The sequence below is a fragment of the Phascolarctos cinereus genome, unplaced genomic scaffold (assembly GCF_003287225.1).
Source record: "Phascolarctos cinereus isolate Bilbo 61053 unplaced genomic scaffold, phaCin_HiC Scaffold_726;HRSCAF=1367, whole genome shotgun sequence".
Lineage (NCBI taxonomy): Eukaryota > Metazoa > Chordata > Mammalia > Diprotodontia > Phascolarctidae > Phascolarctos > Phascolarctos cinereus.
In genome coordinates, this window is record NW_027556098.1 from 415,418,214 (window position 1) to 415,444,257 (window position 26,044).

Sequence of the window (26,044 nt, forward strand, 5' to 3'; positions counted from 1 at the left end):
GCACATGTCTTATTGGACATCTGATTAGTTCTCATCTGTAATAGAAGATGAAAATATCCATGATTTCAATTGGTGACAAAATCACAAACACTGCTATTTCTATTGTATTTGTTGCTTACATTCATAATTGAAGGAAATGTTCAGTTTAGGGTAGAGGTTTAGTGAAAATAAGGATTCATTTTATTTTTTGTATCCAAGTTCATGCATCTCCCCTGAAATGTATCTGCAGATACCTTTGGGGTTCATGAACTTGGGGTTAAAAATCCTGGTTTAGGGCATGATCAGATATAAGAATATATCCAATATTTCCATGATACCTATTTCCATGAAATTTGCTGATTATATAAATCAATTAGTTTTGTTGTATCCACGAAGTACCTACTCCCTTTGTGTCTGGCTCATTCCCACCAGAAAAATGGGAGTCTAAGGGTGACCCTGAACAAGAGTAAACACCTAATTGTTTATTGCTGCTCCTCTGAAGTCCACCTCTCATGCCTCATCATCACATTCAATTGACCCTGGGATCCTGAGGTGTTCAGTCAGCAGAATATTAGCTTTGGAAGGTCCTTCCAAGGGAGAAAATCCTCTACGATGGGCCCAGGTTGTGAGATTATCTAAGCACCAATGGAGATGAATGTGGAGAGTTCAGCCCTCAAGTAATGGCTACAAGTCTTGGCTACAAGACTGTCTATTTAAGGCCTGGCAGGGTTGTGAGCTGTATTGGTGAAGGGAGTCCCCACTCCTCTGAATCGGGAAATATTAAAGAGACAGCTGGTGTTATGGAAAGAGTATTGGCTTTATAAGCAGGAAACCTAGATTTGAATTCTAGCATTGACTTTTCTTAGCTGTGCAACTGTGGGCAGGCCACTCTCTCTCTCTATCCCTCAGTTTCTCCATCTATAGTATTCCTATTCACTTTATGGGTACTTAATAAATGGCTGGTTTTTGATTGATTGATTGATATCGCGTCTGTCCTTCTGGACACCGATTCTCTTTAACAAAGCCTACTATCACTTTAGATTCTGAGGCTGCTTTGTATATTCTGAACTCAGGACGCTGTCAAAAACACTGGGCCTGGTGCTGCCCACTGAGACACATGAAGGGATGAGTCCTGGGTGAGCAAGAATGTGTTTGGTGTTTCAGGAATCAGTGACATTCCAGGATGTGGCTGTGGAGTTCACCAGGGAGGAATGGGAGCACCTGCGCCCTGCTCAAAGAGAACTGTACAGGGACGTGATGCTGGAGAACTATAGGAACCTGGTGTCTCTTGGTAAGGAACCCTTTGGCCCCATGACTTGGCATCTGCCCATTGGCGAATCCTGGCTTTCTTCTTGTCATAAGCTGTGGGAGTGCCTAGGTGAGATGGGACCTGAAATTCCTAATCTGAATTAACCATGAGATCATTGATGTAGACCTGGAAGACCCCTTCATAGCTTTCTAGTCTTGTATACTGCTCAGCTCCATGAACGTTGCAGTACAACCATACTGGCCTCTTTGCCATTCCTCACATACAACTTCCCATCTCCCATCTCTATACCTTTGGACTGTCTGTTCTCCATGCCTTGAATGCTCACCCTCCTAACCTTTGGCTCTTAATTGGGTTTGAGGCTGAGCTCAAGGGACACTTTCTGCAGCAGGCCTTTATTATTCTCCCTGCCCACATGTGCCTACCTCTCTAAGGTCACCTTCCATATACTTTGCATGTATCTCGATTTACGTACATGTTCTCTCCCCGATTAGAAGGTAAGTTCCTTGATTTCAGGTACTTTGTTTTTTAATCTTCATCTCCTAATACAATGCCTGGAACCAACTAAGTGCTTACTTAATGATTGTTGTTTGATTGATTAACCTTACAGGTCATCTAGTCTGACTTCCTCACTCTACAGATGAGAAAACTGAGGCTCAGAAAGGTCAAATTTAGTGCTCAAGGTCACAAGAGTATTAAATAGCAGAGCCGACATTTCAGTCTTGGGCATGAGTGTGAATGCTATCTGATTCCAGTTCAGTGCACTTAAATTCATTAAATATTTATTAAATGCCTACTCTGTAGGCATTAGCTGGGGATGAGGGGTAGGAGGAAAAGGCTTCCTCTTCTAGATGCCACCTGACCTAAGCTTAGATGGAAAAGATTTTCAATTGTCTGAAATGAGGGAAGAAAATGCCTTGGGGAGGACTTTAAATGCCAAGGAATTTGTATTTGTCCTCATACACAAAAGGGAACCACTAAGGACTCTCTTGAATAGGGGAATGAGTGGTATTATAGTTGTTATACTGAGTAGTATTATAGCTATTATAGGCTGGGATTCATGAGAACATAGAAAGAATCTTACCTACCTTGAAGTCTATAAGACTGGTGGTCAACAAGTGAGTAGCCAGACTGAAAGGAAAAGAAATTTATTAGTTCTCTAAGGGACAGCTAGTCAGCACTGCCTTGGATAGAGTTCTGGACCTGGAGTCAGGAAGATTTATCTTCCCAAGTTCAAATCTGGCTTTAGACATTGACTAGCTGTGCGACCCTGGGCAAGTCACTTAACCTCATTTGTCTCAGTTTCCTTATCTGTAAAATGAGCTGGAGAAGGAAATGACAAACCACTACAGTATCTTTGCCCAAAAAAACCCAAATCGGGTCACAAAGAGTCAGATCTGACTGAAAAGAGCCTGAGCAACAAAGTTCAGTGAGGAAAACTGCTTCTTAGGCTACAGACTGAGTTTTATGATATTTTTAGTTTTTATAATGTTTTAGTGTTTTTAGAGTAGACAGACAATGGCTCCCCATGTAAAATAAAAATGGACAAAATGTGTAAGCCTTAGAGTCACAGGAGGTACTAAAGGTCAGATTTGTTCCTGTGGAGAAATGCACTTTCTGAGGTTAGTCTTATCAGAATTCCCTTTATTGACAGGAAATCTTTTAGATGATGGAGGCCTTTTTTTAAAAGTAGTGCCATTCCTGGTGCTCATGTTGTTGTCGATGGGGAAGGAAATAAAGTACAACTTCCATAGTTCCGGCTCCTTTATCTGGGGAGAACATGTTTCCACAAAACTCAAAGAGCTCATGTTCATTCACCTCCTCCACAATGGCATGGTTAGTTGAAATGGAGGTGTTCACTTTATTGGTCTGGACATGAGCAGTGTGGCATGGTGGACAGAAAGCTGGCCTTGGAGTCAGGCAAGATCTAGGTTCAAGGCCTGCCTCTGACCTATATTAGCTCAGTGACTCTGGGAGAATCGTTTCACCTCTGGGTGCTGCAGGCACCTGCCTCACCTGTGAGTTCCTGATACCAATGGCATTGCAGGTCCAGTCCCATCCATATAGCCAGGAAAGGAAAGGTTCTGAGACAATAAAGATTAAAGGGAAAATGTGTATCTATTTTGGGTAACTTATTACCCTAGGAAAAAGATTCAGAGATCAGGTTAATTTTCTTCATAGAGAGCTGGCTGGAAAGAAGGAAATGGACCTCAGTCCTCCCTGTTCCATATCTCACCTAACCATAGATCAGCATTAGAAGCATTTGAGGATTTTTAACTACTCTAGGGTTGACTCAACATTTCCCTTACAACAGCCATGAGATGTTACTAATGAAGGGGTTACTTTACCTATTTTATGGTTGAATACACTGAATCTTACAGCCATGGAGGCATTTGTTTATGGTTATGTCTCATAATTCTCCAGATTCGAGTGCCAACAAAGTTTCCCAACACTGCCCCCCTTTTATTGATGTCTTTTTATAACACCTTCCTTTCTGAATGTTTCTGAATATATTCCCCTCTTCTCCAATACCCAGTGAGCCATCTTTTGGGAAAAAAAGTAAATTCAGCAAAACTAACCAATGAATCCGTTGACTTTAAGCATCCTGTATTGCCTACCTCTCCAAAAAAAGAAGTGATAAGTATTTAAAGAAATTTTTTCAAGGACAATATTTTTATGCAATATTAATTTTCTATTTGTTGTCATTTTTCTTTATATTTCCATTGTTTTGGTCATTGTGGGTGCTATTTTCCTAACTTCATTCTGTGTCCTTTATCTAGATTCATCATTTCTTTATTTTTCATCATTTTGTTTTGGACATAGAAATGTCCATTTATTCATGTACCACAAATTATTTAGACAATCCAATCCAATAAACATGTTTTAAGTGCCTGCCATGTGCTGGGTACTGTTCTAAGTGCTGGCGATACAATTAATAAAAAGACAGCCAGTCTCTTCCCTTAAGGATCATACAATCTCTTTTTTTATATTTTATTTATTCATTCATTCATTCATTTACTTTATTTGCTTATTTTATTTATTTATTTATGTGCTATTTATTTATTTAACTTTGTTCATTATGTTTATTTATTTATTTATTTGAGTTCCAAATTTTCTTCCTCTCTTCAGCTCCTCTCCTACCAACGGAGAAAACAAGCAACTTGACACCCATTATACCTGTGAAATCATGTAAAACATACTCATATATTAACCATGTTGCAAAAAAGGCAATAAATTTTTTTTTAAAAGGTGAGAAAATTATATGTTTTGCACTCAGAGGTCTTCAGTTCTCCCTCTGGAGGTGGATAGCAATTTTCATCACAAGTTCTTCCAAATTGTCTTAGATCATTGTACTGATCAAAGTAGCTAAGTCTTTTATAGTTGATCATCATTACAATATTGCCGTTACTGTGTACAATGATCTCCTGGTTCTGCTCCCCTCATTCTGCATCAGTTCATATAGGTTATCCTAGGTATTCCTGGGAGACCATTCCCCTTATCATTTCTTATAGCATAATAGTACAGCATCATTATCATATGCCACAATTTTTTCAACTATACCCTAATTGATGGGCATCCTCTCAATTTCCAGTTCTTTACCGCCACAAAAAGAGCTGCTGTAAATAACTTTATACATATAAGTCTTTTTCCTTTTCATATGATCTCTTTGGGATATGGACCTTGCAGTGGTATTGCTAGGTCAAGGGGTGTGCAGACTTTTATAGCCCTTTGATCATAGTTCTAAATTGTTCTCCAGAATGGTTGGACCAGTTCACAACTCTACCAACAGTTCATTACTGTACCTATTTTCCCACATTCCCTTCATTATTTGTCATTTCTGATAGATGTGAGTTGGTACCTCAGAGTTACTTTAATTTGCATTTCTCTAATCTCTTATGATCTAGAGTATTTTTTAAAATGACTATAGATAGCTTTGATTTCTTCTGAAATTTGCCTGTTCATATTTCTGGACTCTTTATCAATTGGGGAATTGCTCTTATTTTTATAAATTTACTTAATTCCCTCTATATTTAAGAAATGAGGCCTTTATCAAATAAATGTGATATAAAATTTTTACATTGCTTCATTGTCCATGGTAGCTCTTGTCAAAATGTAGTTTCCCTGATTAGCTTGTTTAATTGGGTCTATTTTTCTTTTGCTTTGTCTGAGATCATGATTACTTTTTTACTTCAGCTGAAGCTTACTAGATTCTGTTCCAACCCCTTATTTTAAGTTGTGTGTGTGTGTGTGTGTGTGTGTGTGTGTGTGTGTGTGTGTGTGTGTGTCTTTCTGTTTCAAGTGTTTCTCTGCTAAACAACGTATTGTTGGATTCTAGTTTCTAATCCATTCTTCTATTCACTTCCACTTTATGGGAGAGGTCATCCCACTTACATTCACAATTATGATTACTAAGTATATATTTTCCTCCATCCAGTTTTCTTCTATTTGTCCTTCTTTTTCTCTTTGTACCCTGTCCCTCCTAAAGAGTCTGTTTTGCTCCTGACCTCCATTAATCTACCTTCCCTCTCCTCACTACCCTTCTTTTACTTTATCTCTTTCCCTTCCTACTTCCCTGTTGGGTAAGTTAGATTTTTATACCTAATTGAGTGTCTATATAAGTATATCCACGTATGTATAGGTATGTATCTATATCTATCTCTATCTCTCTGTCTAGTGAGTGTGTGTGTGTGTGTGTGTGTGTGTGTGTGTGTGTTATCTCTTTGAACCAATTTCGAGAGTGATGTTCAGGTGCCTGCTACTCCTTATGCTTTCCCTCCACTGTAAAAACTCTTTTGTGCATCCTTCTTTTTTTGTCAGATAATCCCCCCCCACCTCTTCCTCTTTTTGAGATCATTGCAACATAATTGACTCATACACATGCCACTTATTAGATTCTTAATTGAATTAATGATGATAAAGTTCTTAGGAGTTACGTGTATCATCTTTCCATATAGGAATATAAACAATTTAACCTGAATTCTCACTCATGTTTCCTTTTTTTGTGCCTCTCTTAAGTCTTATGTTTAAATGTAAGATTTTCTATTCATCTCTGGTCTTTTCATCAGGAGTTCTTGAAAGTCCTCTATTTCACTGAATATCTTTTTTTCTCTATGAAAAATTATTTTCAGTTTTTCTGGGTATGTTATTCTTGGTTGTAATTCTGGCTGCTTTGCCTTCTGGAATATCATACTTTAAGCTCTCTGCAAGGAGCTCATAATCTGATGGGGGAGAAAACATTACTGAGATAGATATTGGGATAAATGCAATGTTTCTCAAAATGTTTTCTTGCCTCACAAGTCTATGGTCTAGTGGAAGGATTAGACACAAACACAGATTATTATAACATCCCACATCATGAGATAACTACATTATACAAAAACAAAACAAAGTACTTTGTGATTTCTATGTGGGGAATTTTGACTGTCAGAAGGAATCAGAGAAGGTTTTGTGGAATAGGTGAATAGGAAAAAAAGGAGAAAATATTGGGCATAGGGAGCATTGGGAGCAAAATCTTGGAGGCAGTAAAGTGTGAGGTCTATTCAAGGAGCAAAGAATAATCTTCTTTGGCTAAAATGTATACTATACAGGGAATATTATAGCCTAGGAAGGTAAGATGTTACCAGATTGTGGAAAGCCCCAAATGCTGGACTTAGAAGTTTTAATTTTACTTCATATGTCTTAAGGAGTCATTGGGGATTTCAGAGTGAGGGAGTAACGAGGCCAGATTTATGGCTAAGGAACACTTTTTCTTGATTTATGGATCAGAAGGCAGAAAAAAGGAATAAAGATTTGTTGGATGTCTAATGTGATAGTACAAAAGAAATGTGAGATGTGGAAATTTAGAGACATCTCCAGTACAAATGTTCATATGGACTATTTGTGCCAGACCCATGGTAGAACCTTCCCAATTTGTATTGGTTTGATCAGCCACAGTTAGACATACTGTACTTTGACCCCAACATAGTAATGTTATTTTGGTCCTTTTGTAGAATGAAGGACAACAAAAGGATAGCAATGAAAACTCTTGAAGAAGTAGGAATAGGTGCTACAGGTATTGTAGAGACAGAGGTACTTCACAATTCATTGGATATGAGAGGTTGAGTAAAAAAAAAAGAGTTTATGAACATAGGAGATAGTATGAATGGTGGTACCTTAGACAAAAATAGTGAATGGAGGAGGATTAGGTTAGAGTGAAGAGACACGAAGTTCAATTTTTGATGTATTGGGTCTGAATCAGTGTTGTGGTCTGGGGGTCTTGGGAACCCTGAAGTGCAAAGAAAAAGAGTGCAGGTCTACCTTGAAAGAATTTGGCCATTCAAGCCTTCTTTCAGTACAAATAATGAGTTTATTAAAACATAAGTTGGGGTGGGTGAAATTCCTAGTGAGTCAGTGCTATTTGTGACACCAATACAAGTGGATCAGATTTTAAGAATCTGAGCAATTGATGAGGGTAAGATTGATATTTTATACAGAAAGACTGTGGGAAGATCTGGATGGGATTAAGGGGTGCCAAGTAGCCTGGGATGGGGCCAGGTACAGACAGTGGAAGGAGTTAAGTGGCAGGAGAGCCCCAGTGAAAAGGCAGTTAAAAGGATTAAACTGGGATGGACTGGATGCCTCAGGTGAATGCCAGGGACTGGGCCATGTGGGAAAATCCAGGGCCTTTTAGGGGTTCATCATTAATGCCCCATCGAGGTGAATGCTAGGGACTGGACCATGTGGGAAAGTCCAGGACCTTTTAGGGGGCCATCATTAGTACCCCATCAGTGTCAGTGAAAAAACCAGGTGGATATTTACTGTGGACAGCTGAAGGCATGGATCTAGAGATCAGTGGAGAAGTCATGGCTAGAGAGAGAGATTTGGGAATCATCTATGTTGTAGTGGTAGTTGAAGCCATAGGTATAAGGATATTTCTGCAAGGGAGAGAGTGTAGTGAAAGGATGAAGGAAGATAAATGATAAAGAATAGATTATAGGGGAAATATCAACATTAAATGATCAAAAAGAAAAAGAAATAGGGTCAGCACAGAAAATAGAGTAATTAAATAAGACTATTTTAAAAATAATTGGGAGGCATATATTAAGCACTTAATAAATGTTTCTTTAATTGAATTCTTTATCTCCTCTTAGCAGGAAGGAGGACAAATAGGCTAATTGTTTTCTTGGGTTCAGATCAACCCTGTGACCCATCTCTCCATACTTCATTGAGAATCCTTAAGAAGCCCTTTGCACATCCCTCTGGATTTTTCCTATAATGTCAACACTTCCCTGGGAAGGAAAGGGCTGGAACTGAATTCTGAGTTGATTCCTTCATACAAGCATCTTTCCCAATGAGCAGGGCTTCCATTTTCCAAACCAGAAATGATCTTCCATTTGGAGCAAGTGGAAGCATTATGGAACGCAGAGAAAGAAGTCCTAACAGTAGTCAACCATCCACGTGAGTAAAAAAACAAAAACAAGAACAAAAAACAAAACAAAACAAAAAGCAAAAAGCTAAGCATATTGCATTTAAATCATAACCAATAGCTGAGTCAGAAAGGGGAAATTTGGGGTGGAAATTCTTTTTCAGAGCCCTCTAGGACTGTGGAGAAGGTATGAGGCTATTCAACAAAAGCTATCAATATTTTGCTGCTCAGGCATCTAGTAATAATGATAATGAAAAAAGAAATGGATATGGCTTTTATCTATACCAAGTCAGAAAAGTAGTTGTTAGACAGGCCTAGAGCAGTGTCACCAGAACAAAGAAGCACTTGCCCCCTTGTACCACTTGGACTTTTCTAATTCTGTGGAAGTCAATAAGTCCTGCCTCTTTCACAGGGTTTCCACCATGGATGCCCGTAATGAGAAACGGTAGGATCTGCAGGCTTCTGCCTTTTTCTTGAGACTGAATGACTGGGTGATTATGGAGATTGGAGGATTTCAAATTTTAGAGGTGACAAGAAACTGTCAAAACATTGAGGAATTTGTAATGACCATCCCTCTTCTGCCCATTCTTATACCCTCTTCTTTCTACCCCTCCATAGATTGGGACATAAATTAGATCAACTTTTCTACCTCTTTACCCTGCTTACCAAGCAGGAAATTCTTGGGCCTTTAGAGAGAGAAGTGAAAAGTTTATATAGCCTTGGATTTCTATAAAAACCTATTTGAACGGTTTCATTGTCTGAATTTTGGCTACTTAGCAATGTGTCTTCCATTGATAACATTATTCTAATGGTGCTAATTGCAGTGTTATTTTCCCTAAATCAATCACTGACTTTTCCTAGATAGGCCTAGAGCCTTACAGCTTCATCAGAGAACAAGTGCTATTGATAATCTTTACCTGTCTTTCAGATTCCCAGAGTCAGGAGACAAACTTTATTGCCATGGAGTCAACTAGTAATCTGAGTATTTCTATAGAAGAATCATTGCAGGAAAGATGGAGCAGAAAAATTCCTTGGGATTACAAGTTAGGAGAAGTCTGGGAATGTGATGTCAAATTAGAGAGGAAGGTGGAACCTTCCAATCAAGTAACAATTACCCAAAGAAATGCCCCTAAAATGTCTACTGTCCATGAATGCAATACATTAAAGAAAAGTTTCAGTCTGAACTCAGCCCTTATTTCACAACAGAGAGGAAAGAACTGCTATAAATTCAGTACAAATGGAAAGAGCATAAAATGGCATTCAAGTCTATTAAAAAATAGCAGAATCTCCTTAGACAAGAAACTTTGTACATGTTATAAATGGGAGAAAGACTTCATTTACCACTCTGATTTTACTCAGTATGACACCACATCTAATGGAAAAAACCTTTATGAATGCAGTAAAAGTGACAAAACCTTATTTCAGAGTGAAAACTCTAATCAGCACCAGATAACTTATAATGGAGAAAAATCCTGTGAATATGATGAATGTGAAAAATTCCTTAGGAATAGTTGCCACCAGAGAGAGTACAGTAGAGAAAAATCCCATAAATGTAATGAATGTGAAAATTTCTTCAGCTACAAATCATCTCTTATTAAACATCAAAAAATTCATACTAAATATAATGCAAGCGGGAAAGTCTTCAATAACAGCAGATTTCTTCTTCAATGTCAGAAAATTTATACTGGAGCTAAAAAGTCCTATGATTGTGATGAATGTGGGAAATCCTTTACTCATAGCTCATCCATTAGTAAACATCAAAGAATTCATACTGGAGAGAAACCATATAAATGTAGCGATTGTGGGAAAGCTTTTACTTATAGCTCATCTCTAACTCAACATCAGAGACTTCACTCTGGAGAAAAACCATATAAATGTGATAAATGTGGGAAAACCTTTAGCTACAGTGCATCTCTTACTCAGCATCAGAGAGTCCACACTGGAGAGAAACCCTATAAATGTAGTGAATGCGGGAAAGCCTTCAGTGACAGTTCACACCTCACTCAACATCAGAGAATTCATACTGGAGAGAAACCCTATAAATGTGGTGAATGTGGGAAGGCCTTCAATGACAGTTCACACCTTACTCAGCATCAGAGAATTCATACTGGAGAGAAACCATATAAATGTGATCAATGTGGGAAAGCCTTCAGCCACAGCTCATCCCTTACTCAACATCAGAGAATTCATACTGGAGAGAAACCTTATGAATGTGTTGAATGTGGGAAAGCCTTTAGCCATGGTTCATCTCTTTTTCAACACCAGCAAATTCATACTGGAGAGAAACCTTATGAATGTAATGAATGTGGGAAGGCCTTTAGTGACAGCTCATCCTTTACTAAACATCAAAGAATACATACTGGAGAGAAACCTCACAAATGTAAGGAATGTGGAAAATCTTTTAGTCATAGATTATCCCTTATTTTACACCAGAGAGTTCATACTGGGGAGAAACCCTATGAATGTAGTGAATGTGGGAAAGCCTTCAGTGACAGCTCCTCTCTTACTCAACATCAGAGGACACATACTGGAGAAAGACCTTATGAGTGTAATAACTGTGGAAAAGCCTTTAGCCATAGCTCATCCTTTGCTAAACATCAGAGAATTCACACTGGAGAAAAACCTTATGAATGTGATGAATGTGGAAAAGCCTTTAGCCATAACTCATCCCTTATTAACCATCAGAGAATACATACTGGAGAGAAACCTTATGAATGTGACAAATGTGGTGAAGCTTTTAGCCAAAGTTCATCTCTAACTCAACATCTGAGAATTCATACTGGAGAAAAACCCTATGAATGTAGTGACTGCGGGAAAGCCTTTAGTAACAGCTCATCCTTTACTACACATCAGAGAATTCATACTGGAGAGAAACCTTATAAATGCAGTGAATGTGAGAAAGCCTTCAGGTCTCGAGCATACCTTACCCGACACCAGAAAACCCATACTGGAGAGAAACCCTATGAATGTAATGAATGTGGGAAAGCCTTTGGTGATAGCTCATCCCTTAGTAAACATCAAAGAATTCATACTGGAGAGAAGCCCTTTAAATGTAGTGACTGTGGGAAAAGTTTTAATGAAAACCCCTCCCTTACTCAACATCGGAGAATTCATACTGGAGAGAAGCCATATAAATGTGATGAATGTGGAAAAGCCTTTAGCCATAGCTCATCTCTTACACAACATCAGAGAATTCATACTGGAGAGAAACCCTATGAGTGTTGTGAATGTGGGAAAGCCTTCAGTGATGGCTCATCCCTTACTCAACATCAAAGAATTCATACTGGTGAAAAACCCTATGAATGTCATGACTGTGGGAAAGCCTTTAGTCATAGCTCCTCCCTTATTAAGCATCATAGAATTCATGTTGGAGAGAAGCTTTGTAAATGTAATGATTTTGAAAAACATTTTAATCATAGTTTACCTTTCATCAAACATCGATATTAGGGTTTAGCTATAATATTTTGGTAATATGAAAACATTTTATGAACCCAAAGAGTGAGGACTACTAGGCCTATGCATAACTGTTAAAATATATCCTTATCTGTAGTTTTGTTTCAGTCTCAAATTCTCTTCTGACTATAATGACTCAGTTTTCTTATGTAGAAGATTTGGGCATTGGGCTGTGTGATTTGAAAGGCCCCTCCTAGGTCATAAATGCTATGACCCTGCAATCTTAGTTCCCTACTCATATCTTCTGCCTGCCTGCCTTAATTCTGTCTCCAACATCCCCATGACTTCCAACTATCCATGTATTCTCCTTAACCTCATTGGTTCTCCATCTCTGTAGCTCTGCCTTGGACCTTGGTTCTTTACTGAATCAATAGGCTTTATTAAAATAAATGTTGCCAGCCCCTTCGAAATTTTGACTGGCTTTCCCCTAAAATAGAAACTGATCTCCATGCTCTCATTTCTGAAATCTTCCATTGCAATCACAAGTAACCTTAATTTGACTGAGTGTATATGATGCCTCCTTTTATGCCTCTTCCCATTACAGCAGTTGAATGTTTGTACTTTTCACTGCCTATGCTATATCCTACTCCTTTCCTTTATGTCTCTGACAAGCCCAGAAGAACTCTGGCATAGGTTGTGACAGGTTTACACTCACCAAACCTCTGAATATGGGAAATAAAACAAAACACTTTTAACCTTCTTTCTTCCATTGTAGACTTATAACACTGCCTTGTGTACAGAAAATTAAACTTAGGGTTGGATAAAATAGTTGACGAAGGAAAATTCTACCTTCAGACTTGTGCAACATTCCTGATTAACGACCCCACTTGTTTCATGCTTTAAATTCCTCACCTAGAAGGAACTTGCTAGTTATTTTCATCCAACCATGGCTTATGGACTTCTCCATAGGCCACCTGAAAGTGAAATTCTTTATCAGTGTTCACACTATTCACTCAATGGGCTACCCCATGTTTTTTTAAAGTTTGATGTATCAATTGGATCACTTTGAGAACTTTCTCTAGATATTTGTGCATCCTCAGTACAAGTATGCCATCAATTAATGACCATGCAAATTGGCACAAAAGAAAGGATAATATGCAACTATGCCAACACACTTCATTTGCTAAATCAGGATCTGGATTTGAATGAAAATTCCGTAACTGACTGGTGTCTTCAACTCAACTTTGTCCATTCTAGTCCTCATTTACCAACCTCTGTCAAAAGAGGGCTGATTAAACTTTTGTCCTAAGTTGTTGACTCTTTTTTCTTTTCTGCACAACTCATACCCGAAAGCTTTCATTGCCTCTACCTCTAGACTACATGCCACAGGATGAGAATCATCTTTCTCTGTACTCCTCAGAAAAGGGTTGGAGACTAGAAAAGGATTTCCATACTTTCTATACATGATACTACTGAATGCCTTAATTAGAATTCTATGGAGGAAATGGAGAGATAATAATGAAGTTAGGCCTGTAGTAAATCCTCTTCACCAGAACTATCAACTTGACAGTCTCTTTTAATGCCCCTATACATTCCTTTCTTTAACCAGTGAAGGCTCCCATGGTAAGATGTTGACTCGTTGGAGTGCAGAAATTTGCAGCAGGCAGAGTATGATGGGGAGAGTGGGAGGCAGTGAGTAACTTTAAAGAGGCCTATTGCACTGAGAGCATAAGAACCGTATACCCTTAGAAAGAGTGGGAATTAGAATTCTTAACCTGAGTGGGAGAGTGGATGAAGTAATGCTGATGTCTCCCTATGGGCAGTATTACCTAGCACTAGTTATTAATGGATGTCCAGATTAGGCCTGTCTGTTACATTATGCCCCTTATGAAGATGGGTTAAAATGACCTTTACTGTAGGTCAGACTGCATTCTGTCTGGTTCCTGGGATCTCATTCCTACTGCTGATATTCAAAGGAAAATGGAATATTTTTGGTGCATTCGTTTATAGAGGATGTTAACTCTTCATAGGCAGGATGTCAAATGAATGAAACTGCTACTTTAACTACCCCCCTTGGGGAAATCTAACAGATTTTTCAATCCTAAGAAACTTACTATGTCCAAGTATTTCTCCTTTCTGCCCCCATATAGTTAGAACCTCTGGACTTATCCAAATTGACCAGGCTGGTGAACTTCTATTGTATTATAAGAACTGGATAGTTGGAAGCTCCTTTCCATTCAAATTCCAGCCAGTTCAGCTAGTTCTTGGCCCAAACACCAAGTAATATGGAATATCCCTGATTTCCTTGACCATGGAATTGCACCAAAGGAACCTCAGTTGCTGTGAGAAGTACTCTATCACAACTATTTACTAAAGAGATGTTTTGCTCATTCAGCTTTCTTACTCATTGTATTAGGAGTTGTTGCATTACTTGTAACTTTGAGTTCACTAAAGAGAGAAAGTATCAGTCACTAAGCATTTTTATGCTAAAAACTTGCCAGGTGCAAAGCTGGCCTGGTGACACAAATATACAGGTGAGCTAGTCACTTTCCTTAAGAAGATTACATTTTGAAGAAAAGGTGAGAGTCTTTGAATAGATAGATTGAAATGTGAGAGAGTGTTAGGATTGGATAACTTCTTAGGCATAAATGTGGTGAGGGGGAGGTCATTTTGAGACAGATTAAGTAAGGGAGAATGTGAGTGGTGAATCAACTTTTCAATGGGAAATATCAAATGATGACAAGAGATGGGTGATTACGCATAATTTGGATAAAAATAATGGTATCAGAAAACACTTAATGTTCTTCCAAACTTTACTATACTTAATGCTCTTTAATTCTTATTTGTCAAGGTAGAATTTTTAGCCAAAGAATTCTTTTGTAGGAAACAACATCTGCTTCTAAGGGCTTCAGAGTAGCACAAGGGTTAAACACAGCAAAAACTGTGAGGGAGATGCAAGATTTAGGACTTCTTTGCCCCAAAGTTGGATACATATGTTAATGATTAATAACACATATACGCAAAAATCATGGGCATGAAAGGATGAGTTGGTAAACATAAATTTGTGGAAGACATCTAATTGCATGTCATCATTTCTGCCATTATGCACAAAACTGACTTTTGACCTGGAGCATATACTGAGTATTGAATAAAGTTTTATCAGTTGCTTATAACTCCCTCCTTTTGTGTGGCCATGACTAGGATATCTATGTATGGGGATATGAGTGCTAACAAGGCCCAAGGGGACATGACTTGGTGCTGGGGTTCCAGGAAGACCATAGGGTACTTGATCCATGACATCACATTGAGATTTAAGCTCTCCCAACCTTGCCCCAATTATACCTGTCCCAGTTGTCTGAAGTCTTTGTGAACGCAATGTCTGATGCCCATGATACCAATCACTCTGTACTAGTGCAGAGCAAGACAAGATCCCCCTACAACTGCAGATCAGATATTGATGTTAGGCCTTTTCTTAATCTCAGGTGGATAGATCTCTGGTCATGAAAATGTATAAAGAGGAGGTCAGTGCCTCACGAAAGGGCTCCTTTTTGAAAGCCCTGTGCTGTGTAACAGTTTTAAATATTAACTTGAGTAAACATGTAGATGGTGAATTTATCAAATCAATGCTGACATTTATGTGGAAGGAAGAGTTAATAAGAACTCAGTGATTGTAGTTGAAAGTCCAGAATTTAGAATCAAAAGTCTTGAATTCCATTGTAACTCTATGATATGACTTCGTGCTTTTGAGCAAGTATTTTTTTTTTAATATTTCACTCCTCATCTACAGAATGAAGTTGGACTAGGTAGGCTGATGATGCCCTATCCAGCCCAAATCTTGTGAAGAGACTTGGAGGCTTTAAAAAAATATGAGTCTGGAATGTGGAGGTAGTGATGGTATCTCTCTTTCCCATTGAGGGACTAGGGAGGATGGGTATCAAGAACCCAAGTCTAGAGCCCCTCCTGCTTCTCAGGGACTAGGAATGTACATCTTAGGAGATATAGTCATTGGGCCTCTGTTCTGAAGCTTGGTACACTAATTATACATTTGGAATATTCCCATTAAGAACATGGAACGTATTTGGAACTTAGCATAATTCATTACAATTCCATGTTTACCAGCAGATAGTTATCCATGGATTGATATGTATAGCAATGGATAGATATACCCACATAGGAATGCAACTCAACAAGCATTCAATAAGCACCCATAGTATACATTGAACTGTACTCAATGTCAGAGATACAAAGACAAAACAATCCCTGTTCTCCAGGAACTTACATTCTACTGGCAGAAAACAGCATACACATAGAAAAATACAAACCACATTCAATAATTGCTTGACCAGAAGAGTTCAAAGAGGACAGCATAATTTTTGTTCGTAAGTGTTTGAAAGGTCACAATGAAGAGGAATGAGACTTATTCTGCTTGGCCCAGAGAACAGAACAAAGGACCATGGGTGGAAGGTACAAAATGGTAAAATTAGGCTTGGGGTTAAGGCTAAACTTTATAGATCTCTCCACAAACAACAGCAAAAACCAATGGGATGTCTTGCACTTGATCAGGTTCTTGAATCAGGATCATAGCTGCAGTACTGGAAGAGTTTTCAGAGACCTTCTAGTCCCATCTAATTTTTTACAGATGATGGAATAGGTCCAGGGATGTTAAGGGGCTTGACCAAGGCAACAGGGAGTAAGCAATAGATACAGGATTTGAACCCAGGTTTTCTGGTTTCAAGGGCAGTGCTCATCCCATTTTATTACACTGCTTTACATTAAATTGTAAGGTCCATGAGGGGATGACTGTCTTCTTTTTTGGCATCCTCAGCCCTTAGCACAGTGCCTTGTGCATAGCAGTCGGTTAATAAATGTTTATTGAACTGAATTGCCACACTAGAAGTGTTCAAGTTAAAAGCTGGATGAACGTCTTCCCTCCAGTTTTTGTGTAACCATCAGAACAGCACAAGGGAGGAAGAGTGAGAATTAGAAGGTTTATCCTATTTGCTCAGATTAAGAGCTCCAGGTAATGTCTACTGGCAACACACACTGGCTTCTGAATAGTTGCCTGATGCAGATTAGACCTGTCTTTAGTAGTAGAAATCTTTGTGGATCAATTAGTAGGGCCCTTATTGTAGGGCAGCCATGCTACTGACTGGATCTGAGAAGTTAGTTCCTGTAGTGGCTACTCAGAGGGTAAGAGAATATCTGAGGAGTATTGGTCAATGAATGAGTATCCCTACCTTTGCTACTTAGCTCAAGAGTAAGCATAGTGTAGTGGATAGAGTATATATAGCCTAATTTGCTTGAAATGTCTGGTTTTTTATCCCTTGTATGAGTTGGATAAATTTATTATGATTCAAAGAAAAACCCTTTGTTGAGTCTGCTGAGATGAGTAGGTTCCATCTTCAATCTGCCCTTGGCAAAAAGTGATTTTAATTTTCTTCCCTGTCTTGAACTAAGAAAAGTCATTCTCCCTGTCTCAATCCCAGAACTTTCCTCCACTCTCATGCCACAAACAGAGGTACATCAGATGTGAGGACTGGCCTACTGCTAGGCTCTGGTAGGCAGAAGTTACTTCACATTCAATAATTGATGTGCCTGCCTGCATCCTGGGAAGTTCCTATGTACCAAGCTTCATTTAGATAATGAATGAAAATCCCTCCTAATCATAAATAGTTTAACAAACTTCATCTTGTCTAGATATGGAAGGTTGGCCACTTTTCACAATCACAATCTCATTGTTATCCATGAATGGGGAATTGCCATCTGGGTTACCCATTGATTAACTCCTTACAAGGTGCCCCTCTTTCTCAGTCCCTGTGAACCTCCCTGGCAACCAATATCAGACATAACGGCAGAGACTGAGCTATCAGCTATCAATCAGTCCATGTGTACATCACACCATAAGTCCTTCCCACAATTTGTGCTTGCCCATGGGACTAAAGCTATAGAAAGTCCCACAATCACATGTCTGTTAACAATAAACTACCTGACTTGTGATGCTCTGAGTGCTTATATTTCTTCTCAGGACCTCATCCACAATCTCCTTACTCCAGTCAACTCAAGTCCTAAGATCAGTCGTAAATGTTTATGAAAAAAAAATCTTACAAGAATATTCTTTAACAGAACCAAAAGACACATAATTAAGTATACACAAGCAGGGGCAGGGAAAATGTGTCATATTCCTTTTGTCTTTTCTTTTCTCTCTCTGGGCATTTGCTAAGGCCATATATATCTTGACTTCTTCATTGAGAGGTTGTAGCTCATGGCCGCAGATGTCACAGATACTGGCTGCTGCTGTTGCCTTATTTGCTCTTCTCCTTTCTCTTCTCCTTTTTTCCCCCTTATGGGGAGTTCCTCAAAAATATAATGTCTTACACAGAGCAGGAAAGACCTCAGCCTTCTGATCTCAGGACTTTTCTAATAACAGCAATAAGAACAACAGTAATAATAAGAATTGGAATTTATATAGCATTTATACTATGTGTCAAGAGCAATGCTAAGTGCTTTGTAAATTTTATCTCATGTTATTTGTTGTTAAATTCCTTTTTTTTTTCAAACTGAGAGGAAAAGTGATTCTCTAGGAAATTTTGACTACGCTAATGCCTGGGGTTCTTACACAAACAAAAGGAGAGAATTTCTGTCCTCAAGGAATTGATATTCTAATGTAGGAAGCCAAAGCAGAAAAGGACACTGAAAGTGGGAGGGAGAAGACCACTCTGGAGTAGGAAGGAAGTGAAACTGTCTGGAAAGTTAAGTTTGATGATGATAAAACTGAGTCCCATAGAGGTTAAGTGAATCAATCACCCATGGCCACACAGGTCATAAATTTCAGCTGCTTTCACTCTAGACATTGCTATTTTTCTATGAGTTATCTCCAATGACCATCATCAGTCAATTTTATAGAGAAAAAAAATAAGATTCAGGTTAGTTGCCTTTGTTGTGATCAAGAAACTGCTAAGTTTCAGAACTGGAATTAGTACAGAGTGCTTCCAATTTCAGCAATCTTTCCATTAAAGATTTTTCCATGGAGGTAAAATAGAATGCTGCTGTTGAAGTGGATCTGTTCTCCCTTTACGTGCCTAAAATCCACACTTTCACTTTGCTGCTGGTGCTTTTTGTGTCTTTGAGTGGAGCAGAAGGTTTTGAAAATTGAGAAATTTGATTAATGATTTCTGTGCGCACATGACAACAGAGCGTCTTTAATGATATTGACCCTAAGCAGGAAGTCATGGCCAATGACTGAAATGGCAGGAGAGGGTTTGAAATGAATAAGAGGGAAGATTCTCAGCAAAGGAATTTCAGGAAAGGCTTGAAAATCCAGGCCAGCCTGAGAAAAACCCTGATGGTGCCCTCAACTAGGCTTCACTATTCTCATTTCCAACCCTCAGTGATGTTGTTGAACACTCACATCCCTCTCTCCCTGGGAACCTGCAAAAGTTTCTCTCTCAAGCTGCTCCCAGCTGTATTTTTAAAATTATTTCTTTGGCCAGACTCATTTTTAATGCATAATTGTTGATGGATGTATTATCATTAATCAACAAAAATAGCTGATGATGATTTTCACCTGGGACAAAGTTCAAGCCTTCAGTGACACTCCTGAGATGCCATGAAGTCAATGTTCCTTGTCTTGCAGCTGACAAGATAATCCCAACTCTTGAGGCAGACAGAATCTTGAGTCTATAACTAAGTTCTGTCTGCCCCCTCCCATATCCATCCTCTGAGTGTCAGAGCCCAGTCCTACACCTCAGGAGTAGAGACGAGTCTGGTGAGTGTCTTCCTACATCTGATTCTTAGAGTCAGGGAGTTAGAGGCAGAGCATCACCTCTCTTTCTGGAGGTAAAAATGGAGGCAGAGTGGGATGCCAATCCTCTATTTTCTGCCAATAGGAAAGGCAATCTAAAGAAGGCTCTGGAACTTTTAAATTTTATTTTCAATTTATGAAATAACACAAATATTTCCATAACATAGTAAAACAAAAAGAAAAGGATGATTGCACATGAAACTGCAAGTCTATTATGTACAGCATCCTATTCCTTTATATATATAAAATACCTATTATACATATATATTATACGTATATGTTATACATATGTAGTAAAGTTATCATGTAACTTTCTTTTTTCTCCTTTTTTTCCTTCTCTCCAACCCTTGAGATGGCTACCATTAGACACGAATTTGTGTACCTATCTGTACAAGTAAAATATGTATATGTATGTAAAATACATATCTATGTATATCTATATTTAATCATTCTATATAAACTTCTATTCATCAATTGTTTCTCTGGATGAAGATAGCATCCTTCCCTCATAGGTCCTTTGTAGTTAATTTAGGTATATGTAATAGTCATAACGACTTAATCACTCTATATTGTTTTTAAAAGGACTTTGCTATTACTGTGTACAACATTCTCTTTGTTCTGCTCATTTTGCTCTTCATTATTTCATGCAAGTCCATCCATGTTCTTCCACATTCGACAAGCTCATCCTTTCTTATAGCACAGTAGTATTCCATCACAATAATATACCACTCCCTGTTCAGCCATTCCCCAATTGATAGGCATCCCCCTAATTTCCCATTCTTTGTCACCACAAAGAGAGCTGCTAGAGATATTTTAGAATATAAAAGTCATTTTTCTTTTTTCCCTAATCATCTTTGGAAGTAGAACTACTAGTGATATTGTTGGTCAAAGGGCACACGCAGTTTAATAACTTTTGGGGCATAATTCCAGATTTCTTTCCAAAGTGGCTGGATTACTTCAAAGTTCCACCAACAGTGAATTAGTGTCCCAATTTGTCCACATCCACTCCAACACTTGTTGCTTTCCCCTTCAATCGTTTGAGACAATCTGAGATGTATAAAGTGGTATCTCAAAGTTATTTCAATTCGCATTTCTCTAATCAATAATGATTTAGAACATTTTTTTTGACGGTAAATTGTTTTGATTTCTGCATTAGAAAACTACCTGTTCCTATCATTTGACCATTTATCAATTGGGGAATGTTCATTTTTTAATAGATTTTATAAAGTTCTTTATATATTTGAGAGGACCTTTATTTGAGAAACTGGCTTTTCCCTCAGAATCTTAGTGAGACATTGTCTTTGTGGAAGTCTTCCCTCCTAGTCCAAGTGCCATCGAAGCCCTCGGGCTACTGCAGTATTCCCCTGATTGGTCTTCTTTTGAGTGCCCCTATCACTTGTTGTACACATTCTGCCAGGTATATTTTGAATCTCAAGCCCCACTTTCATCATATCTATGCCCTTTTGTTACATAGATCCAGAGAACACAGCTTTAAGAAAGTGTGTTTCTTTCATTCTATTTGTCATCCTTGTTGACTAGTAGATATAGAGTGAGATGGGACCTGAAAAGTCATCTAGCCCAACCCTCAGAAGGAGAAAAAACAAACCAACAACAACCCAGGTGACCTCCATCACTACAGCAAAATGAAATGCAAAATTCCTTCTACTTTGCCATCACTGAATAGACTGCATCTGTAACAGTTGTGAGTTTCAGTAAGTTCACCTTCCCTTTTCTATCATTGAACAAAGATTGTATAGTTCCCAATGATATTTAATTTGCTTCCTGAATGTTAAATACCTGACTAAACCCCTCTTTTCTGACTCCTTGGCATCCTCTCCTTCAAAAAGTATGATTATTGGACCATTATCTCCGTAGAATACTCTTAATTGTGTATGTAACTTTTTTGGAAAGGGCTCAATATTGAGCCTCAAAGTCTTCCTAAAGAAGGACAAATTTTTGGATTGCAGAGTCACTTTCTAGTGGGTGGCATTGGAGGTAGTTTTCAGTAAAGTTGTGCTTCCTTTTCAGTTAGTCTCTGAAATGATTCACTGCCAGTTAGCAAGTGCATGAGACAGTCACTCCTAGAATTAAGGTTAACATTTTCCTTACATTTTAGAAATGTGATGACTCCAACTCCTCTGAGACTACAGAGGCTTCAAAATGGAACCAGCACTTTGGAGGCGAATACCCTGGGTAAGATTTCTTATCTCTTCCAGACTTCCCTGCTTCAGTTGAAGGTTTTTGGTTCTCTGGGGTAGTAAGTACCATTTTCCCTTCAATGTGCCCCTGGGAGGACATCAAAATTTATCGTGATCCATTTTATGGCCAGCCTGAATGGGTCAATCAGAATTATCTATAAAATCCTAATCTTTCTTCTGCCATATGTAGCATAGGTATACCGTGGATGATTTCACTTAGTAATGGAAAGATGGAGGGTCATTTGAATTGAATAAATTGGCCTATTTACAGGATTTTTAAAAATTAATATGGCTAGACAAAGAGATGAATTGTTCATTAATCTTTTATTTGAAGCAACTGTCTATCTGTTCACCATTATCTTTTATTTTTTGGTCTAAATTCCTATATTACCCCTGGTCCTGGGAATTTAAGACTGTAATAAATTATTTTCTTCCATGATCCTGTAAGGAGAGTAAAAGACATCAAGGGCTGTGTTTCTTTTTAATTTGTTTGCATTTGTCACAGTGTATATGCCGTCAAAAATATTTATTTAAATTGTGGATTCATAATTTTAAGAGGCTTCCTTTTATGTTTACCTTGATCATCGAAAGGCAAAGGGTGGAAAAAATGAGAACTTTCCAGGAAAAAAAAAGTTAAAGATTTCAAAGATATAATTATATGTCAGAGAGATAGAGTGAGAGAGAGAGAGAGAGAGAGAGAGAGAGAGAGAGAGAGAGAGAGAGAGACAGAGACAGAGAGAGAGAGAGAGAGAGAAAGAGAGAGAGAGAGAGAGAGAGAGAAAGTGAGTGCACCTTTTTTCACCTGCTGTAGAAATTTATGACTTTGTAAACTATAATGACTGTATTTGGGACTCAAGTATAATCTGTTCAATGTGAATTTTCAAATTATAATGCAGAGCATGTTTTAACTGTTTTTCATAAACAGATATTTTAGTATATTTTTAAACTCAATAGTTCTACTTCCTAAGAGTATATGAAATGAAGACAGTTGTATACAACTATACACCCAGATCTCTCTCTCTCTCCTTATGTCTTCTATCTTGCTTCTTCGATCTTCTAATCTGATAGTTCACATACAGCAATATATATAAGTATTAATGTATTTAGACGTATGTAACTTTGTAAAATTAAATCTGTTGTTTTCTAACTCCACAAAATATTTTCCCCCCTGCAATTGAGAGACATGTTTTTTTCTCATTTTTAATTAAAATATAGAGATCATTGACAAATACAGTACATTTTGTGTATGATGGAAAGACCAAAACTTTTTATTTTTTGCACTCTAAGGTATCCCCCACATATAATTCAACAAAAAATTTAAGAGCTAAAGTTGACAAGACCAACCAGTGAAACCTTCCCAATTCTTAGAGAACACTCACATCTGCTCTTCTTGCTTGAGTTATAGAGAAAATACACTGAAATCCCCTGCCTATACTCATTTCAATAAGTGGAGATTTGGGGAGCTTATTTCTAGACCTTGTGTAGCTGAGGGTGTTATGCCTGTGGCAAAAAGTCTCCCAATTCAATGAGGAATCAGCAGGACTTATGACTCAAGAGGTGTTGAACAAAGACAGGGTTTGCATACAACAGGGATATCCTTTCTTAGATGGGATGTCCCTTATTCTTAGAAGCAGCCCTGCTTTGAGTTGGTGAATGGGAAGATTTGGCAGCTGTCCCCATCCCACCTAGTTAATCCATGCTCTGCGAGCACAATTTACTTCTATTTCTCTTGTGTTTATTTTTTACTGAAATTTGCTGAGCTTAGGTTCAAGTAGGTAGTTGTCAGGTGACTGGAAGTTCTTTCAGAGCCTTCAGAGTTTTCATCTACAACTAAAGTCTTTAGAAGAGTCATTAGTGGCAATGGTATCTCTAGAAAGGTACCAGTATGATATGAATTCTTTTCATTATTATTTCTTGTCATACCTTCTTGAGAAGTCCTTTTTCTGAAAATATAATTGAAATATCCCAACTGATTTATTATAGAGACCATAGCTGATAGAGAATAGTGAGTGTCCTGGAAAACTCCAATGCTTCAGAGTAATCCTTAGATAACTCAGGCGAGTCATCCTGTAGAGACCCAATTTGTCAGTGCAAATGGAAGATAGAAGAATGAATTGTCTAGTTGATGGTGATAAAAAGAAGCATAAGAATTTTTGCTTCCAAAAATATACTCTATTTTGAGTAGTTAATAAAATTTTATCAGAAAATAATGGGAAAAAATCCTTCCCATATGTTTTCATTTTTTTGTCTGAAAGAAACAGTTATTTCTCTCTTATATTAATAACCAATTACTATTGGGGAGACCCATGATTTTTTCCCTTCCTATTTAGTCCTTCTCTACTAGGTCAAATTAGTCTCTCAAGAATAGGGCTGATAATGAGATCAGATGTAACATTCTCCTCAATCTTGTTCTGAAGTCACCAACTAGGATAACTTAGATCTGATCAAAAGGGACCCAGCTCATTGTCTTCTAGTCAGACAGGTCTGGGGGGACACAGACTCCCTTTGTTTAGATTGCCCTGGGTAGAAGTGGTTTGGGTAGAGATAAGTCTCTTTGTCTAAGATTGAGCGGGCAGGGTCATGTTCCCCAGCCACTCATTAGAATGGGCCCACCTCTCATTGCAATAATCATTCTCCCATTAGTTGTTAACCAGTTAGAGTTGTTTGCTGCCTGTCAGGAACACCCACTCTTCTGATGGCATGTGAGTGTGAAGAGGTTGCCATGATCCATCTTTGGTACATGAGAGAAAGCCAAATGATCATCCTTTTATTAATTATTCACTAGCCACAATTAATAAAATGATTAATTACTCAGAAATTATGTCTCTTTAACTCTTCATACATCACATGTCATATATTTTGTAAGATAATTAGATTTGGATCCTGAAGGTGATTTTGGTATAATTTACTCCAGTATTCTCATTTTTAATGATGAAAGGGAAGGTCAAAAGTATTTATATAATGCCTTCTGTGTGGGCTATATGTGAGAAAATTCAGGCTAGAGTGATTGGTGCAATGTCATATCAGTAGTAGTTTTTTTGTCCAACATGGATGTGGACCCAATTTGCTCTTACTCCACATATAGCACACCTTTACATGTGTTCTCTACAAGAAAACAAACTTCCTAGACTGATTCCCCACATTCCAATGTAATTTAATGCACCTGCTTCCTTCCTCTATGTTCCTTCTTGCCTGAAAATCATGAATCAATGCTTCCACATGAAATCTTTTCAGTTCCATTTAAAAATTATTTATTTGTTTTTGCTTGTCTGTTAACATTAATAACAGCAAAGGAACAGCAACAGCAAAAATAACACTGCTACCAACAATGACAACAATTATAATTAGTATTCATTTCTGCTTGCGATTGCTTTGGTATAAGGAACTCCCGCTGAGGACCTTACCTTACTACCACAGTCCAGTACCTTTTCTGCATGTTTGAGTCCAAGCAACACGCTTGGGCTGGTAAAAGGGTGAGTGAATAGTTTAGGATCACACAACCACTATGTCTCACAAGTTACACTTGAATGTATTTGTTTCTGATACCTAGGCAGTCTCTCCATCCACGGCCCCCCATTGTTCTCTAGATTGTTTTAATACATATTGCCATATTACAATTTCCTTGGTAAAGGAAATACTACTTTTCAGTCCTAATGTTCCTATTTTTTTTTATTTCCTGTCCATTGTTTTTATAGGAACTTTGACATGGCTTTATTTATTATATCAAGCAGCTTACAATTTTTTGAATACTATTGTTTTAAATCTCTAAATTAATGTAGGAACCTCATTAATCCAGATAAGCTATATAATCAGCCTGCTTGTGTCATCTACTTCTTGTCGTGCTCAATTTGGTGCTGTGAATCTCTAGAACTAACAAATGTATCTAAAATGACTAATTTCATGGAATATTTATTGGATAATTTTCATTTTAGCCTTCTTTTATTCTCCCCTTTCTCTTTTCAAAATCTGGTCATGTGAGTTTTTTTATTAAAGAAAACAAC

At 38.0% G+C, this 26,044-nt stretch overlaps 1 protein-coding gene across 1 annotated transcript; it reads left to right on the forward strand.

The window, feature by feature from the left end:
- Positions 1-9,519: 9,519 nt before the first annotated feature.
- LOC110220152 (uncharacterized) lies at positions 9,520-14,179 on the forward strand. The gene has a single exon (XM_078145918.1). The coding sequence runs from the start codon at positions 9,612-9,614 to the stop codon at positions 12,096-12,098; it is 2,487 nt and encodes an 828-aa protein (XP_078002044.1). The 5' UTR covers positions 9,520-9,611; the 3' UTR covers positions 12,099-14,179.
- The last annotated feature ends 11,865 nt before the right edge of the window (positions 14,180-26,044 follow it).

Coding starts and splice junctions, on each gene's coding strand:
- LOC110220152 (XM_078145918.1), top strand. CDS start 9,612: ATGGAGTCAACTAGTAATCTGAGTATTTCTATAGAAGAATCATTGCAG.